This window comes from Passer domesticus, chromosome 20 (genome assembly GCF_036417665.1).
Source record: "Passer domesticus isolate bPasDom1 chromosome 20, bPasDom1.hap1, whole genome shotgun sequence".
NCBI lineage: Eukaryota > Metazoa > Chordata > Aves > Passeriformes > Passeridae > Passer > Passer domesticus.
The window spans coordinates 7,665,410-7,681,537 of record NC_087493.1 but is presented as its reverse complement, the minus strand read 5'-3'; the positions used below and the strand labels follow the sequence as shown (position 1 = coordinate 7,681,537).

The window sequence follows — 16,128 nt, the reverse complement described above, 5'->3', positions numbered from 1 at the left end:
TGGGCTGGCTTCCTCTGCAGTGGTAATTTTGTTTTATAACCAAAAATTAAGATTTGACTCTTGGAAATGAGCCTGAATTGTGTGGGTTTGGCCATTTCTGTGTTTGTAGCATCATCAAAGATTAAACAGGATCAAGTCCCCTGTGTTAGTGAACCCTTTGCTAAAGCCTTTGTGCAGTTGAGACCTGAAAAACAGGCACCCTGGCCCTGGGGGCTGTTAGGAAAGGCCATGGAGGGCCTTGACTGTTTATCTGATCTGTGGTGGCTGTAGGTGAGAGTTGGAGCTGGTGGGCTTCATTCCTGTCCATGCTGATCATGTCTTCAGTCATGTATTCACTGTTCATTCCAAAGTCACCTGCTCTGTGAAAGCTCAGTGACTTAAACCAGTGTTTTATCCATTAAACTGGATAAAATCCATGTCATGGTTTGCCCACCAAGTGCCATCTCTCCTTGCACCCAGGCTGTCAATCACTAAGAAGGTTTGAGGTCAGACCTTAGCATGTAAGTCCTGTGGATCCCATGGTACAAACACTGACATGAGAATAATAATTAACTTTATTGGAACCTAATTTATCCAGCTGTTATTTCTCATGACATATTTCTGTTGACATGGGCCCAAATACAAACACTTATTGGGCAAAGTTCATGCTCCTGCAATCAGTCTCACTTAGAGTATTACAGAAAGGTGCTATCACTGCCTGAATGCTGAATCCTCACTGTTACTGTCTTGGGAGAGTTTGCTTTACTAGGGAATCCCAAAAAAACCCCCATAATAGGCTCTAATCCTAAACCCACACTGATCCTGGGATTCATTTTCAAAGGAACAGAAGCAATAATGAGAATGCAATTTGTGCCATGCTTGGGTAAGGGTCATGACAGATTTTTATTGATTATAAAGCCGGCCTGCTCTCAGTTCTCATAGAATCCCAGAATGGTTTGGGTTGGAAGGGACCATAAAGCTCATCTGCCATGGGCAGGAATTCCTTCCTCTAGGCCAGGTTGCTCAGAGGCCCATACAGCCTCTGAATGTAAGAGCAATTTAACTGAGCTGACCTTGAGCCCACTGAGTGCGGAGCAGACCCAGAAATTTCACAAGACATGCATGAGAATCCAATCTCTTTATTTCAGTTCATCAGGCTCTGGATTTGGGACCCACAGTCACAAGCCCCTTGCTCTCCCACATGCTTTCAAAGCAAGCATCCCTGTGGAACACATCCTAATGGGTCTTTGATCAGGCACCTCACAGCAGCCACCTTCCTTTGTGCACGGTCACCTCGAGAAAGGTTTGTGGGTGTGCAAGGCAGCAGCAAAGGCCAATGCATTGGGGTGGGCAAAGATTCACAGTGGATGTGGCAGTGGCTTGCTCTTGAACTAGCCCTGTGTGCAAGGATGGGACCTGGGCTAGTCCACACCAGTGACAACATCATCTGTGGGTGTAAAGATCACCCACAGTGCTTCCCTAGTGATTCCCACCTGAGGTTCTGGGAGTGCCTGAAGGAAGAAGTAGTGTTTATTCTCAGTAAGGCAAGGTCATGTTATAGCTTTTATTTTTTCATTGCTTTTCATTTTCTGAATTGGTGCAGGCCAGCCTTCAATGCTTTTGCCGAAGGCTGCCCTTGCATTCTTTTATCTGGAAGATCTCAATAGGAGTTGTTGAACTCCTGTTTGCTGCCAAACAGCATCCACTGGCAGACTGCTGACTGCATGTGTGATTCCTGAGAGCAGTGAGAGTTTGTTTATGGGCTTTGAGTCTATTCTCTATGGTGGAAAAGGATAATATTAATATTAAAGAACTGCTTCTGAAATTCATGGTGATGATGTACAACAAGTCCAAAGAGAAGCTGGAGGGAAAAAGTCTTAGAAGCTTTCATATGCATATCTACTGCTTACTACATCTTTGTTCAGCATCACTGATCGTCCCCAGCCCCTGGGGTGGGGGTCCAGCCTGGCTCAGGCTGTCACATAGACCTCCAGGAGCCCCCCGATGGAGTGCATGCGGTAGAACACGCACAAGGGCAGTCCGAAGTTCACGATCACAAACCAGGTGGAGTAGCCATAAAATGTCCTTTCCATTCCATTCTTGAAGGTGGGGTGAGTCCCAAAGGTGGGCATGACCCACAGCTGCAGAGATGTGAGGGAAAGAAACACAAGTCAGAGGATGACAAACTGTCCCCTACTTGCACCCCAATCTCAGCACTGGCTCAAGAGCTGTAGGAATATTTCAGGAGTACCACAGTAGTCTCCTTGCCAGGGAGGAGAAGGAAAATACCATAGTTATACTGTTGACTCCTTGCTGTAATTCAAATCCTGTTGAATCCATGGAAACCTAAAGACAGCCCCATTCTGCCCCAGCCTGCTTCTCTTTCTGCAGGGTTTCATTGTTTCCCTGGGCAATGGGTTTTCACTGGATTAAGGCTGCAGTGTTGATTCAAGATCCCAGACCACAGTGTACTTTATTGGGTGAGTTTCAAGCCTGGAGACTCATGTTTACAGAGACTTAATGCTAGTGCCTGACATTTTCTTTCACATTTCTCATAAAACAGCCTTAATGAGCCTAGTGGGTTTTTTTCCAGAGGCTAAAATCTTGGCCAGTAAGGATTTATTAGCTGTCTCCTCCCTGCACCCATGAAACACAGTAATACTTGCCTCTAAGGGTAAAAAGAGAGACTTTCTAATTATGAGGGTGGGGTATTATCAGCAAAACCGGTTTTGACTTGCCTCACCAGTAGGCTGAGACTTGGTGGGTAAAGGTTTTCTGTTTGGAATACAGGAGAAAGACAAAGAGATCAAGTCTGTGTCACAGGTCACTGTGGCTCAGCTGGAGCTGCGACAGAGCAGAGAGCACAATACTTACTATGATGTTGCACAAAGCTAGGAAGAACGAGATCTCCCTCAATACTCTTCTCTTCCAGCTCAGGTGAGAGTAGGTGTGAATGTAGGACAGGGAAGCTTTCCGGATCTCCTGTCCCAGCTCCAGCACACTCATTCGTCTTTGGCTGTCGGCTTCACGACTCTGCTCTTCTTTAATGTCTTCCTCCTTGCTAGGAGGTGTCTGGCTGTGCTCCTGTTTGCTGCTCAGCGTGGCATCCTCTTCCCCAGGCAGCTCTGCAGCCACCGTGTAGTGCCCGGAGCGTCCGGCATGTTTGTCCTCAGCTGCTGCTGCAATGTGCCGCCGGTGGAGACCATCGATGATAAAAACATTCTGGGTGATGTTCTGAAAGATCAGGAAGACAGAGTAGGACAGGGCGAGGCTGTTCAGCAGGTCGCCGGGGTTGGTGGCCACCAGGGCCACAATGGAGAAGTAGGATATGCCGATTTGGCCGAGGGCTGCCCCCATCAGCAGCACCACGTCCAGGCTGCGGGTTGGGTTCTTCAGCGTGTCCAGCTCCTTCTTTTCCAAGGCGTGGATGATTGTCCCAATCACGGCACCCACACTCATCAGGGGCAGGAGCACAATGTAGTAGGAATAATAGATCACTAAGACCTGGTGGCTGGGGGCCAAGCTGGTGACCTGGATCTGGTACATCATGAAGATACAAGCCCCAATGATTATGGCACTGGTGCCCAGCACTGGCCCAAAGACCACGCCCTGGAGCTTGAATTTGGGCTTGATGTCTGGGATGTGGTCGTGGCTGATGCGTCTCCCCACATTCTTCCACATGACGTAGAGCACGGAGCAGCAGACCAGGCAGTACTCGGTGTTGAAGGGGTAGAGCAGGATGTAGCCCTTCTGGAAGATTTCGCAGATGGTCGTGTTTGGGCACGTGCACAAGGCAGTCTTGTTGCCTGGAGCATGAGAAGAAGAAGGTAACAATTAAGAGGGAGATGACCTGGATGTCACAGCTGTCTTTGGGAGTTTCTTGGGTGCAGGCACAACATGTGTGTCTGTGCCTCAGAAACAGGGATCACAAGGAAGTTATATGGCCACTGGTCAGTCCTAAAGGATATGAGGATTCAGAAAAACACAGCTTAGCTAATGTCTTTTCCTACCCATGGTCAACACCATAGGTGCTGGATGAGAGACTCCTCTTCCTTCACAACAAAGCTTTCTCTATTTCTCCCCCTGGAATATTAAACTCCCCTTTCTTCCTCTATATCCTCAGAAAGAAGACCACAGCAATTACATAAGCCTCTTCTAGTCTGGCAATCTTGTGCTTTCAGTTAACAGGAAAAAGTGTACAAAAACGCTAATTTATGGTGGGCTTTTCCTTTCCTAGCCCTCAGTTTCAGGGTTTCATAGCAGATCCCCTCCCTCCAGGTGAAGATCTTCTCCCCTTGCAGCCCATTTCCTCAAGACAACCTCCAATAACAGGGAAGTTGCAGCATTTGGGAGAACTGGAGATACCTGAATCACTGAGACCCAGAGGCTCCCAGAGAAGTGCACCAGCACCAAGCCTGACAGAGATCAGGATGCATTTGGACAATACTCTGGGGCACATGGTGGACTACCTGGGGACAGTCTCATACAGGGCCATGAACTGGACTTGCTGATCCTTGTGGGTCCCTTTCAACTCAGTATACTCTGCGATGCTGTGGTTCTGTGAAATGCTGTCCTAGAAGTCCCCTGTGTCAGCCCAGCAGCAGTGGGGATGTGGAAGGAGCCTTGCCTGAGAATCGCTGCTCCACCTCGCGCAGCTGAGACTCGATCTCCACGTGCAGCGTGTCGTTGGTCACGGCCAGGAGCCAGAGAAGAAAGTTGGTGGCTATGGTGACCATCAGCCCACACCTGGGAGGAGACAAAGGACTTGTACAATGTTTGGAGATGGTTCACGGCCAGTGTGGCCTTCCCCCCTCGCTGGCCCGTGCACAGATTGGAGCGCACACGGGGTGTTTGTGCCTGGTCTGCCTGAGGCCCACGGGGTGTGGCTTTGCATAAACACACCTGAGCATATTCCCATTTACACAGGAGCAGGGCAGGCAGTGCCTGGTGAAACTGGCCTAAGCTGAGACATCCCTCAGTAACAGAAATGGGGGGACCCCCATCCCCATCCTCCAGTCTGTGAGCTGGTCCCTGAGACAGGCAGCAGGACCATGTTTGGGAGGAAGGAAGAAGCTTTGCAGCATTCCAAGGCACAAAGGAAAACTGAAGGGAGCTGGTGAGCTCAGTTCAGTGGAGGGAGGATTGGTCTGAACAATGCACAGTTTGGTTCTTGTGTCACCCAAAATACAGGGTCTGTGTAGGATCAGAGGAACACATTTCTAGCAGGGCATCACATGCAGGAAGGAAATCACAATGGACAACATAGGCAGAAAGGAAAAATTTGTTTAGTGCAGTATAAGGCATTTTTTGTCCTTGTTTCTTACCTGGTAAAGTTGTGCTGGACTTGAATGCAGTCCTTACAGTGATACCACAGAAAGTAAGCCTGGAAGTGGAGAACAACAACACCGTGAGCAGGGTGAAGTTGGCAGCTGGCTGCATGCATGGTGGAAAGGAACAGGTAGACACGAAGGTACAGGTCCAAGCAGGAGCAAACCTGCCTCTGTGTGAGGGTGCAGGGACGTGTGTGCACCTGCACCCCAGTGCTGAGGCAGGTGCTGGCACCCTTGGGTAAGGGCAGCACTTATGTGTGACTGCACTGAATGCACATCCTGGAGCTCCGTGTTCCTCTGCCCCCTTCATGTGGGTATTTGCTGCTGAGGTGGGAATTAGTTTACTTTTCAATTATGGCTTTGGGTCTGTAAAGAAGAAGGCTGGTGTTGAATAACGAGGTGAAAATGGTGTGAGATATCTTTGTGTGCAAAGGATTTTGTTGGGCGGATGCACTGGCAAATACAAAGAGGGGCTGAGGCACAGACTGGTGCAAAGACATCTCTGACAAAATGTGAAATTTCCTCTCCTCTCTCCTTACTTTGCTTCAAAGCAAATTCCTCTGGATCCTATGGTATGTCAGGTATCTCTAGGGTAATTTTTGAATCTTTCTCCCCTGTCTCTATGTGGCACACAGTGCAGGTAGCATTTGAAGTGGCGTGTGATGCTTTGATGCTTTCAGTGCTCAGGAGAATATCCCATATTCATTCACTCTCCCACTTCTCCCAGCTTCCCCCCAGCCCTGGGGCTCCCAGGAATGGGACAGAGAGAATGAACAAACTTACAGAAGGGTAATGTGCAGTACCTGGGTGAAAATAAAAATTATTCCAATGATGGGGAACACAACTTCCACCTTGGATTTGCACTCGACGAGGATTGTGCTGTAGCCAATCTGAAACACATTCAGGAGGATGCTGCAACTGCCAAACAGCAGCACTGACCCTGCACAAAGAGCAAAGGACCAGTAAATAAACCCAGATATGTCTGTGGAGCATCTGAGCTTGTCTGGGGATAGGAGGCCTTGTGCTTCTTGGATTTGTGTGGAGCTGGCAGTCTTTCTCCTGGAATTCTCATGATTTTAGGAGAAGAGGACAAGAAGCCTTATTATTATTCTAATTATCTTCTTTAGAAGAAGAAGCCTTATTCCTGAAACTAATTGTGTGCTTTGACTGGTTAAAGGTGTTAGGAAAATGTAAGGTATTTTCTTGTGATGGGTGCAATGTGGGGATGGGGTTTTTGGGCTCTTCTGTGCAATCTGGAATGACAGGGTTAATGGTGGGTCATGCCTTCTGCCTTGTGGAGAAAAGCTGAGATGACCACAGGTCTGCTAAGGCCTGTAGCAGCCCCATCTGCAGGAGCTGGGACCCTTTGATTCTTCCACCTTTTTGCCTTGGACATGTCTCTGCAGCTTCAGGTACTCAAGTACCTTGCAGCTTCCTTCAATTGATTCTCTATGCTTAGTTAACAAGGCAGTGCCTAATTAAAAACTCCAGGACAGACCAGAGGCAGGGCTGCTGTGAGAAGGGTAATTTCTCAAAGTGGGGCAAATACTGAAGGGAAAATCTCCCAGGAAAGCCTGGGTGTCACTGAGATGTGACTCAATGGGTAAGAATCCTTCCATGGCAACAAGGCTGTGGTGATGTTAAATGAGGATGATGCTGACATAGGGCCACTGCTGCTCTTGGAGGATAAACACAGTGATTCTCCTCTCACTTTTCAAAGTGTTCCTGCCTATAACCTTTCCTGTGGTTTTCCCACGGTGCTCAGTTGCTGTCCTGGAAAGGGGTTATGCCTGGATTTCTCTTTGTGAAGGGACCACAGAGTGAAGCTTGACTGGATGCTGAGGGGAGCTGAGTTTCAGGCTGTCCTGGCTGCTCTGGTTCCCTTAGGCCTGACAGGAACTGGGAGGTTCCCAATGCCCTAACTGCATATCCTTTTAGCTCTTCTAGTAACAGGGGAAGAATTTCTTTGCCTTCCAAGTCTTTAGAAGAAGGCAAGAGAGAAGAAACAAAGGCAGAACTTACCCCTAACCCAGATGGCTCCGGCGTGGGAGTCCCGGTAGAGCACCGCGTGTGGCTGCCGGCTGGTGCCCCTCAGGTAGTAAATGATCCAGAACAGGCACAAGACCTTGAGGATGGAGAGCAGGATCCAGACATCCGCCAGGGTGATGGCCACCTTGTTGAAGATCATGCTGCTGATGAAGGCACTGCCCAGGAACACCACGTTCACGGCCAGCAGCCCCGAGAAGAGCCGCCCAGCCTTCTGAGCTTGCTGGTCCCGCTGGTGCAACGACGAGCAGTGGCGGTACAGCCAGAACTCCTCATAGTGGACCTTGGAGGTGTCTGATGGGACTGAGGCTGACCTGCTCTTGCAGTGATGGCAGGGCTTGGAGACCTTCTTGTCAGACATGGCTCATCTGCCTGGGGATCACTTGCTGCATTGAAAAGAGGGGAGGTTTAAAGAGGGGATGTGCTGACAGGGGAGGTTGTATGCTCTGCTGTGAATGCCACTTCACTGTGTGGTGACCTCCCTTCCTTGCTTTGCAGCTTTTCCCTCCTTCTCCAGAAGCTGGATGAAGGGGAAAAGGAGATTGGTTTTTAGCCCAGGTTAGGCATTAAAAATTTCCCAGTGGACAGAGTCATTGCAGGGCACTGGGGAAAGGCCCTTCTGCCAAAACCTGTCCAGAGACATAGATTAAAGTGGCTGTCTGATATCTCTACCTGCCCCACCAGCACCAGGAGCTGCTGGAACCAGAGGTGCTCAAACCCTTCCCACCCTCACCTTTCACAGCTTCTCCAGTCCTGGCTTCAGGTTTTCTCCTTACCCTTTGTTGCCATAAGGATTAGGTGGAAATGAAGAGCAAGCTTAGACCTGCTCTGAAATTCATGTTTGATTTTCAGCTGGTGGATCCAACCTCTTCCTTTTGTTTTTGGGCTCTGAGGGTTACAGGCTCTTGAATGGTCACACAAATTGTGGAAGAGTCAGAGGGGATAAACAAAGGGTCTGTAAAGCTTGGAATAAGCTGCTGGGGGAAGATCCCAAGTCCCACCCAGGTGGGCTGAAACTGGGAAACAATTAGTACCTGTTTTTCTTTCCTTTTCCTCGTGTAGCACTAGGCCGTGAGGAGCCGGAGGGATTGGCCCGGGCCGACAGTCAGGGTCTGGGAGCTCCTGGCAGGACTGTACTGCTCTTGAGAGGGAAACCTCGCTGACACAAAGCAATCAGGCAACATCGGCCTCTCTAGAGATTTGCTACATGGAAAGATGCTTCCATTCCAGGGTTGTAGCGAAGCGTTGCGGTTCGAATCTATTTTATGGATTCCTTGTTGAGTGTTTCGTTCTGCTGTACCCCCCTGTTCTCCCCAGTTGGTTCACCCCGGGTTTACCCTCCCTCAAAGCTGTCCCTCATGGCGCTCCCCGCCCCTTGTTCCAGCTCTTTCCCTGCCTCTCAAGGCAGCCCAGCCCTTATTCCCGAACCTTCCATGCCACTTAAACCTCGGGCCAATCCCTGTCTGCAACACCCCTTTGGAATTCCCTGTTCCTGGAGGCCCCATTGGCCCATGTGGCCCATCCTCTCCACCCTCCTGCCCACTGGCCCTGGATGGGATCCCCTCACTCCTCCCTGAGGATTCCCTGTTAGTTTGCTGTTTGTATCCAGCCCAAGTTGTATCTGAACAAAACCCCTTGCACGACAGAGAGAGCGGAGCTTTTTGTCCTGCTCCCTTCTCCTGGAATAAATCGTTCCTTGTGGAACTGGAGATGGAGAGCCTCCTCCTTTCTTCTCTCCCTGTCGTGGCTTGTGTCTGGCACCACAGAGAAGTGGCTCTGAAGGTTCTGCCCCTGGTAAATCCCCATCCCCAGGCAGTTCCCCACTCCTGGTGTGGCACTGGAGTTCTAAGAGTTAGCCCAGGTTCCAGCAGTCATTCAGTGAAGGGTGGCTGGAGTGGAAAAAAAACTCCCTGAGATGTGTTTGAGAGAGGGGGGAACCTTCAACATTCTGTGATGGGTAGTCTTAAGGAGAAATTGTTTGAGGAGGGATTGAAATTTAGTGTTTCCCTTTTCTTTTGCACGTGCACAGAGATGCTCTATCTGCCCTTGCCCCTGGGACTCTGAGGTGAGCTGGTCCCCTGGGTTTTGTGGCTGGCAGCAGGGATTCAGCACTTCTCTCTAAGTTGGTGAGTTTAGAAGGTCCATTAGGAGAGGATGAACCTCTCCATGGAAGGAGAAGATTAATTTGTGTGTCCCAAGATGAACCCCCAAGCCCTGAGTTCCTTGGCACATCTATTGGTGGGGATTGACCCTAAAATCTTCCTCATTTTTCTCCAAAATTCTCCTGACTTGGTAGCAGAGGGGCAAACTCCCTCCTCTCTTCTAGGGCCATAACTCTTCTGCTCCAAAGGGAGCTTAAAGGCCATAAAATCACCAGGAATCCCATCCAGGCTGCACCAGGAGGTACCCAAGTGCCCAGGCAGGACTGCACACCGAGGGAGCCAAGCCCATGACCCCGTGGCTGTGCTGTGGGAGCAGCCAGACGCAGCCCTTACCTGCCTGCAGCCTCTGCTGCCCGAGGAGCCGATCCCAAAGTGCAGCCGATCCCAAAGCCGCGGCTGGAACGCCACCAGGATGCACGGGACACTCCAGCAGCCCAAGGTGCAGACAGGAGCCGTCAGGGCTGCTCCTCACTGAATGCAGCCTCTGCTCCCAGCCCATTGATTTATTTTCTTTCCGCCTTGTTTACTTTGTGTCTGTTATTGTCATTTCATTAATTGCTCAGTGGGAAGCTCTCAGATCTGCCACGGGCAGCCAATGGGGCACAGCTCCTTTATGCACCTGCTGGGTTGCCTCACACCAACAGGCTCGGCGCAGGATCTGCCAACTGGTAAAACCACAAACGGTGGTGACTAATTTGTGCCATGGCTCAGGCAGGTGTAGAGCTAATCTCCTGGCACAGGCTTGTGTTGGGAGTGCTTACCCACACTGCCTTGGCCAAAATCCACTTGAGTTCCCCACTCCCTTGTTTTTAGGTAGATCCTAGGATTTTTTTTTCTCACATGCATAATTTCTTTTTGCTTTTATCCAAGGCATACATCTTACCCAAAAGGTAAAGCTTGCAGTCCACCCCTGCACTGGTGCAGGAATGACACCAGTTTGATACTTTTTTGGCAGAAAGGTGCTGCTTTTGAGGGTGATAACTACAACATACTAACACTGATTTCAGAGTGAGACCCACATGTGCCAACCCCACAGTCTTGGCCAAGTGTGGTCAGGGATGCTTTAGGTCCAAGCAGTGCTGTTCTTGATCCTTCTCCTTTTGCAGGACAAACTGATTCTCACTTGGGACTCTGTGGTGAGCTGATGCCCCAGGTTTTGTGCTGGCAGGAGGGATTCAGCATTTCTGAGTTGGTGAGTTTAGAAGGTCCATCAGGAGAGAATGGACCTCTCCTTGGAAGGAGAGACTTATTTGCGTGTCCCAGGATGAACCCCCAAGCCCTGAGGTCCTTGCAGCAGGCAAACACATGAGCTGGGAGTTCAGAGCCATGAAATAATTCCCAAGAAGCTGATTAGGGGTAGGAGTGGTTGGGGGAGCACAGGTTATCATGTGTGGGGATGTGACGAAAGGGGTGGAAAACGAGGCTGAAAGGGCCCCATTTCTGTGGGGTGAGAACACCCGGTGTGTGCTGGTGCAGCCATTGTTTGATGTCTGCCTGCAAAAGGTCATGTTTAATGTCTGACCAAGCCCTTGCACTGCTGTGGTGGAGCCCAGGTGCTCCAGTCTGGGCAGGTGTTCATGAATACTCATGGCTGGATTTGTTCTGCCTTCCCCAAAGCATCAGCATCTCCAGCCTGTCTGGACAGCCTACTTGGACATCCTTGCTTTTATGTTTTTAGATCCCCTGAGTGTAATTGAGCTCTTTCAGGGGCCTGGCTCTTTTCCAGACTCTGTTCCAGAGATCACCAGGAAACTGGGATATCGCAAGAGCCATTTGATGGCCTCTGTTGGCCAAAGCCAACTATTTCTGTGCAATTCATTTACAAATCTGCTCTTTTTCAGTGCCATGATCCATGGTTGAGGTAGCCATACAGAAGTAGGAAATGGAGGCCATGAGTCTGAATGTATCCTGAAGTTTGGCTGAAATTGGAGGTTTTTCCTTCAAAGATGGGTCTGTAATAAAATGCTGGTGCCTGCTGTGCTTCAGTAGTTTTGTCAATTGGAGTGGGCATCCGTGTTGCAAAGATGAGGCATCCTTCCTAGCCTGACTCACCCTATCTTGGCTTTGGAGCTGAAATTCAACCCAGAGGAGTTTTAAAGCCCTGGGAAATGGGTTAATCCTCCTTATTTGGTCCTTAATTTGAAGAAGAGCAGCTGTTTTACTGGAATGTATTGACACAAGTTTAACTAAACCATTAAGTAAGCAAGCGTGCAGGAAAGGAGAAGGTGAGTCCAGCTCACTGGATCGATCACAGGATCAGTGCCCCGGAGAAGCTGCCTTTCCTCACAGCTTGGGAGAAGGCTGGTAAACGTTAGGAGCGATGTTTGCCCCCTGCTATCAGCAGTGTGCTTATTAACGGTGCTATCTGTGCACTCAGCAGTGATAACAGCCAGGCCAGGCCCTGCAGGTCTGTAAACAGGGCCTGGAGGAAGGAGCTCCGTGCCCAGCCGCTGTGTTTGCCCAAAGGCCACCTGAGGAACGCCAGGCTCCTTCACATCTCCCCGGCCGGCCCACGCCCTTCCTTTGGCCCTGATAACCACGTCTCCTTGGGGCTGGGAGTGAGAGACTTCTGGGGTGACTGCAAAGAGCAGCTTCATCCAGCGTGGGTGAGGTGGGCTGTGCTGCACTGCCCAGCTCTGTCCCTCCATGCCCTCCAATGGCTTCGGGGGGTATGGCCTGGCTCCACTTGTGAGTGTGTCTCTGTCTTCCCTGCTGGCTCTTGATACAGGTCCTTTTGACCTCCTGCCAGCACTGAGTTCCTCCTCATTGCTCAGGACCACAGGGAAATGCCTCCTCTGCCACCACCTCCTGACTTGGCTCTCAGCACGCTGCTGGAGCTGATCCTGCTCACAGGCACCTTGTGCTGCAATCCCATCCCTCATCTCCAGCCTTGTGACCTTCTCAGTCCATCCCCTTTCCATCTACTACCCTGACAGATAATAATTAACTTGGATTCCTCCCGTCTCGGACACACCTCAGAGCAAACCGCCCAGATAAATGGTGTTTTGTTTTGGTTTTTTCTCCCTAATAAAACAAATCTCACCCTCAAATAACAGATGATTAAGGAGCTGAGGAGGGGATGCAAAACCCAGGTAGGGGTGGGATGATACCTCAGGCCTGACCCTGGCTATGGCCTTCTCTGCTCTTTTCTGAGCAATGATTTCTGATCTCCTGCTCTTCCTCTCTTCCCTCTCTTGCTGCTCATCCTTGCTGGTTCTGGCACCATGTTCCTCAGGCCAGGGTCTGAATTGAGACCTTTTTGACTCTCACACAGTGTCTCAGGTCTTGGCACTAGAGCTCCCGAGCTCAAGCAGTGCTGAGCCCTTAACCCTGCCAGCCCCTGGGGAGTGATTTTGATTTGTGGGGTTTGGGGTTCCACCAAACCTCTGCAGCACAGCAGCTGCTCAAATCCCTGGGAGGCCAAAGTGGATTTTATACCAAAGTGGGCGAATCTGGAAGCCCCTGGGAGGACCTAGTGTGCCCCAGGGCAGCCCATTGCTTTCCTGTAGCTCTTCATTTGCAGTGGCTGCCATTTAAACAGTCACCCTGAGGCACATCTCTGTCCTGGTTCCCCGTCCCTTAATGGGAATGGTATCCCTGCTCCATAAGGATGCTCTGGCAGGAGCAGTTAGCAAGATGCTGCTGGTGGCCTTGGGGTCCAGCTTTACTCTCTGCTCTGACAGGCTCTCTGCCTCAGTTTCCCTCCTTCCAGGCAGAACATAGAGCTACCAGCAGTGCTTTTCAGGGATCTGACACGAGAATGCATGTACAAAGGGCCAGGCATGATCCCTTCCATAACTTGGGTGTTTGTGGTATCCTCCCCTTCCACCAAACCCTCCATCAAGATGTGTCTGCTCTTTCACTGGGCTGTGAGGAGCTGTGTCCAGCCCTGAGGGGAAAGGGGCAGTGATGGAGCAGCCAGCAGCAGTCAGCTGCATCACCTGCCAGAGGGGAATCCCAAGGAAAGGCATGGATTTGTGCACTTAGGATGTGGCAGTGCCTGCTCCAGGGCTGTGCCTGGTTTTGGGTGACACACCTGGGAGAGTGAATGTGCCAAGGAGTCGCCCAGAACATGTGGATGATTCTCCATCAGCCTTGGAGCACACCCCTTTGCACAGTAACTGACTAGGAGCTGATCCCTTTGACTATCCTTGAGCACACAAGAGGGTTTACAGAAGAGTTTTCTTAGGGTTTGGATTTTTAGGCTTCTTCTTTTTTTCCTTTTTTGCATTTGTGCTCACTTTCCCTCTGGCTACATATATATCCCCCTATATTGATATACCCCCTTTTTTTTGTATATAACTGGGGTTCACTAGCTCTTTCCCAATGTACTGCTTTTCCCAAGGTTATGTGTTTGTGGCTGGAGGGCAGAAGAAGAATTCAGCCCTTGTTTGGAAGCCCCTGTCATCCCTGTGTTTGCAGCCTGGAGATACCTCAGGTTAGCCGGGCATCTTTGTGGAGCCTCTACCATCCCCAGAGGGTTTTGGTTTATCCCAACAGGATTAAATGGTTGGATGTTGTAGTTCCAGGTGACTCACCACCCTGGAAAAGTTGATTTGGGATTATTGCCTGTATCAGAGCTGCTTGAGTTGTTGGGGGGTTCTCCTGACATCCATCCTGAATCTGTTTGGCTCCAGAAGTGCCCCTACAACAGCTGTCCAGAAGAGAAGAGCAGTTCAAAGTGTTCCTGCTTCACCCATGCACCCCTTCCTGGGAACCTGGGAGCAGGAACCAGCAAGAGCATGTAGGAGGAAACCTTGTGTGCCCCTGGGAACAGATGGGGTGATTAAAAGTGTTTTCTGCCCCTGTGTGTGCTCAGCATCTTGGGCCCAAACAATGTGTGGAGCTCTAAGCAGGGGTGACGTCTGCACTGTTTGCGTCTCTTTTCTGACTTAATTTCAACTGCAGGAGCCACAGAATAATTAGGCTTTTGTTTTAGGAAAGGTGAGGTTTCTAGAGGAAGATTTTATCTTTGCCAGATCAACGGTAAAAATAGAACCAGGTCTTTGCAGGGTCAGTTGGGCTTGGGAGGACTCCCAGGCTGGTGAGGGAAAGGATTGACCCGGGTGGAGATCCTGGATCTGAGGATCTGAGGGCAGGGGAAATTGGGTTTCCCCCATGTTCTACCCAGTTCAGAGAAAGGCTGGGGTCAGACCAGCCAGAGGCACTGGTCCTTGCTGGTTTGGTGATCTGGACTTGGAGGGGAAGGTGGCTGAAACACGTCAGCCTGGGCTGTAGGGTGGAAAATTGCACCACTCCATTTCAAGTCCCATGATTTCCGTTTATTATTTTTTCTTTGGCTGATGCACAAATGTCCATAGGAAAAGGCTTGATGGTTTCTGCCACCTCTGCAGTGTTTTTTATTGCAACGATAAACTCTGATGGAACAACAAAGCCTTTATTAGAATGGTTAAACCCTGATTTCTCAGGATGCAAACAGAGCTCAGCTGTGCCACTTTGACATGCACCCTCCTGTCCTGGCAGAGGGGGCTTTCTGAGGCTCTGCTTGGATGCTGGGTACAGCAGAGGGGCCTGCTTCTACTCCTGCAGCCCAGGACTCCTGCTCTGAAAGCCCCCTCAATCATTCAGTGATGCAGGAGACTGCAGGCACCTAGAAACCTGAGTCAGGGCCAAGGGTCTGGGTGCAGGGCTGTGCTGTAAGCCTCAAAGCATGCACAGGCTTGAGGATGCAGCACCAGCATCCATTCAGGGTGCTGGAGATCAAATTTACCACAACATTGCATTGATTTTTGTGTCATAGGGTCCCTTCAGGAGTTCAGTTACAGTGAAAATCAATAAATAACTTTGCATACAAAAGTGTTCACATATTTTTTTAAAAAAATCATTATGTATTTAAAAAAGAAAAAAAAAAAAGAAAAAAGAAAAATCTTTTTATTATCCCCCAGCCTGTATTGCCCACATCATCTTTATGATTCTTGAGCCCTGATTCAGGAAAGCTGAGCAAAAAGTGTGCTAGAGCAATCCCATATCAGGGCTAGCCCAGGACCACACACTCCTTGGGAAGAGGAGGCTGCAGTGAAGCTTCCTGGAGAGGAAGGCACGGGCTGGCACAGGGAGGTGTTGAGAGGGCCCATAAATATGGGCAATACAGAGAGGAAAGATTAAAATGTTTCTCAAAGCCTTTGGTGGTCACCAGTTTGTTTTTCACATCTCTGCAGGGGAGTGATTTCCGACTGGCCATACGAGGAGGTGAAGTGGTTTCCCTTTCTGTCCTTCCAGGCCTTTGTCAGCCCCTTGCACTCTCCAGCTCTCTGTGTGCAGGGAGGCTCTGACTGCCTGAGGGTGCTGAGAACACTCTGGAGAGTCCATCCGTGGCATGGAGTGAACAGGCTTTACAAGGAAGGTGAGTCTCTGTGTGAACCAAGGGCAATCACCATGTTCCCACCCTAGATAACTTCCTTTTCTTTTATCTGTTCTCTTTTAAGCTTTAAGAACTTCAGACACACACAGGCACATCCACACACAAGTAGCAAAAATAAAATCTGGACTATGTTTGGATGATCTTCACTGACAGTTCATAAATGCCCCAACACTGCAAGGGGACATGAGTCAGGCAGTGCTGGAGACCCCTGGGGACATCTGGGCAGCTT

At 50.0% G+C, this 16,128-nt stretch overlaps 1 protein-coding gene and 1 long non-coding RNA gene across 2 annotated transcripts; one reads left to right on the top strand and one right to left on the bottom strand.

The window, feature by feature from the left end:
- Positions 1-1,102: 1,102 nt before the first annotated feature.
- On the bottom strand, positions 1,103-8,529 carry OTOP3 (otopetrin 3). The gene is made up of 7 exons (XM_064395953.1): positions 8,390-8,529; positions 7,332-7,741; positions 6,113-6,249; positions 5,304-5,362; positions 4,607-4,725; positions 2,854-3,785; positions 1,103-2,120 (listed from the first exon to the last, which is right to left on the bottom strand). The coding sequence occupies exons 2-7, from the start codon at positions 7,714-7,716 to the stop codon at positions 1,950-1,952; spliced, it is 1,803 nt and encodes a 600-aa protein (XP_064252023.1). The 5' UTR covers positions 7,717-7,741; positions 8,390-8,529; the 3' UTR covers positions 1,103-1,949.
- A 1,352-nt stretch (positions 8,530-9,881) lies between these two features.
- LOC135284275 (uncharacterized) lies at positions 9,882-15,802 on the top strand. Its single transcript, XR_010349703.1, has 3 exons — positions 9,882-9,956; positions 10,624-10,709; positions 15,697-15,802. It is a non-coding gene; the product is annotated as an uncharacterized LOC135284275 (long non-coding RNA).
- Positions 15,803-16,128: the final 326 nt, after the last annotated feature.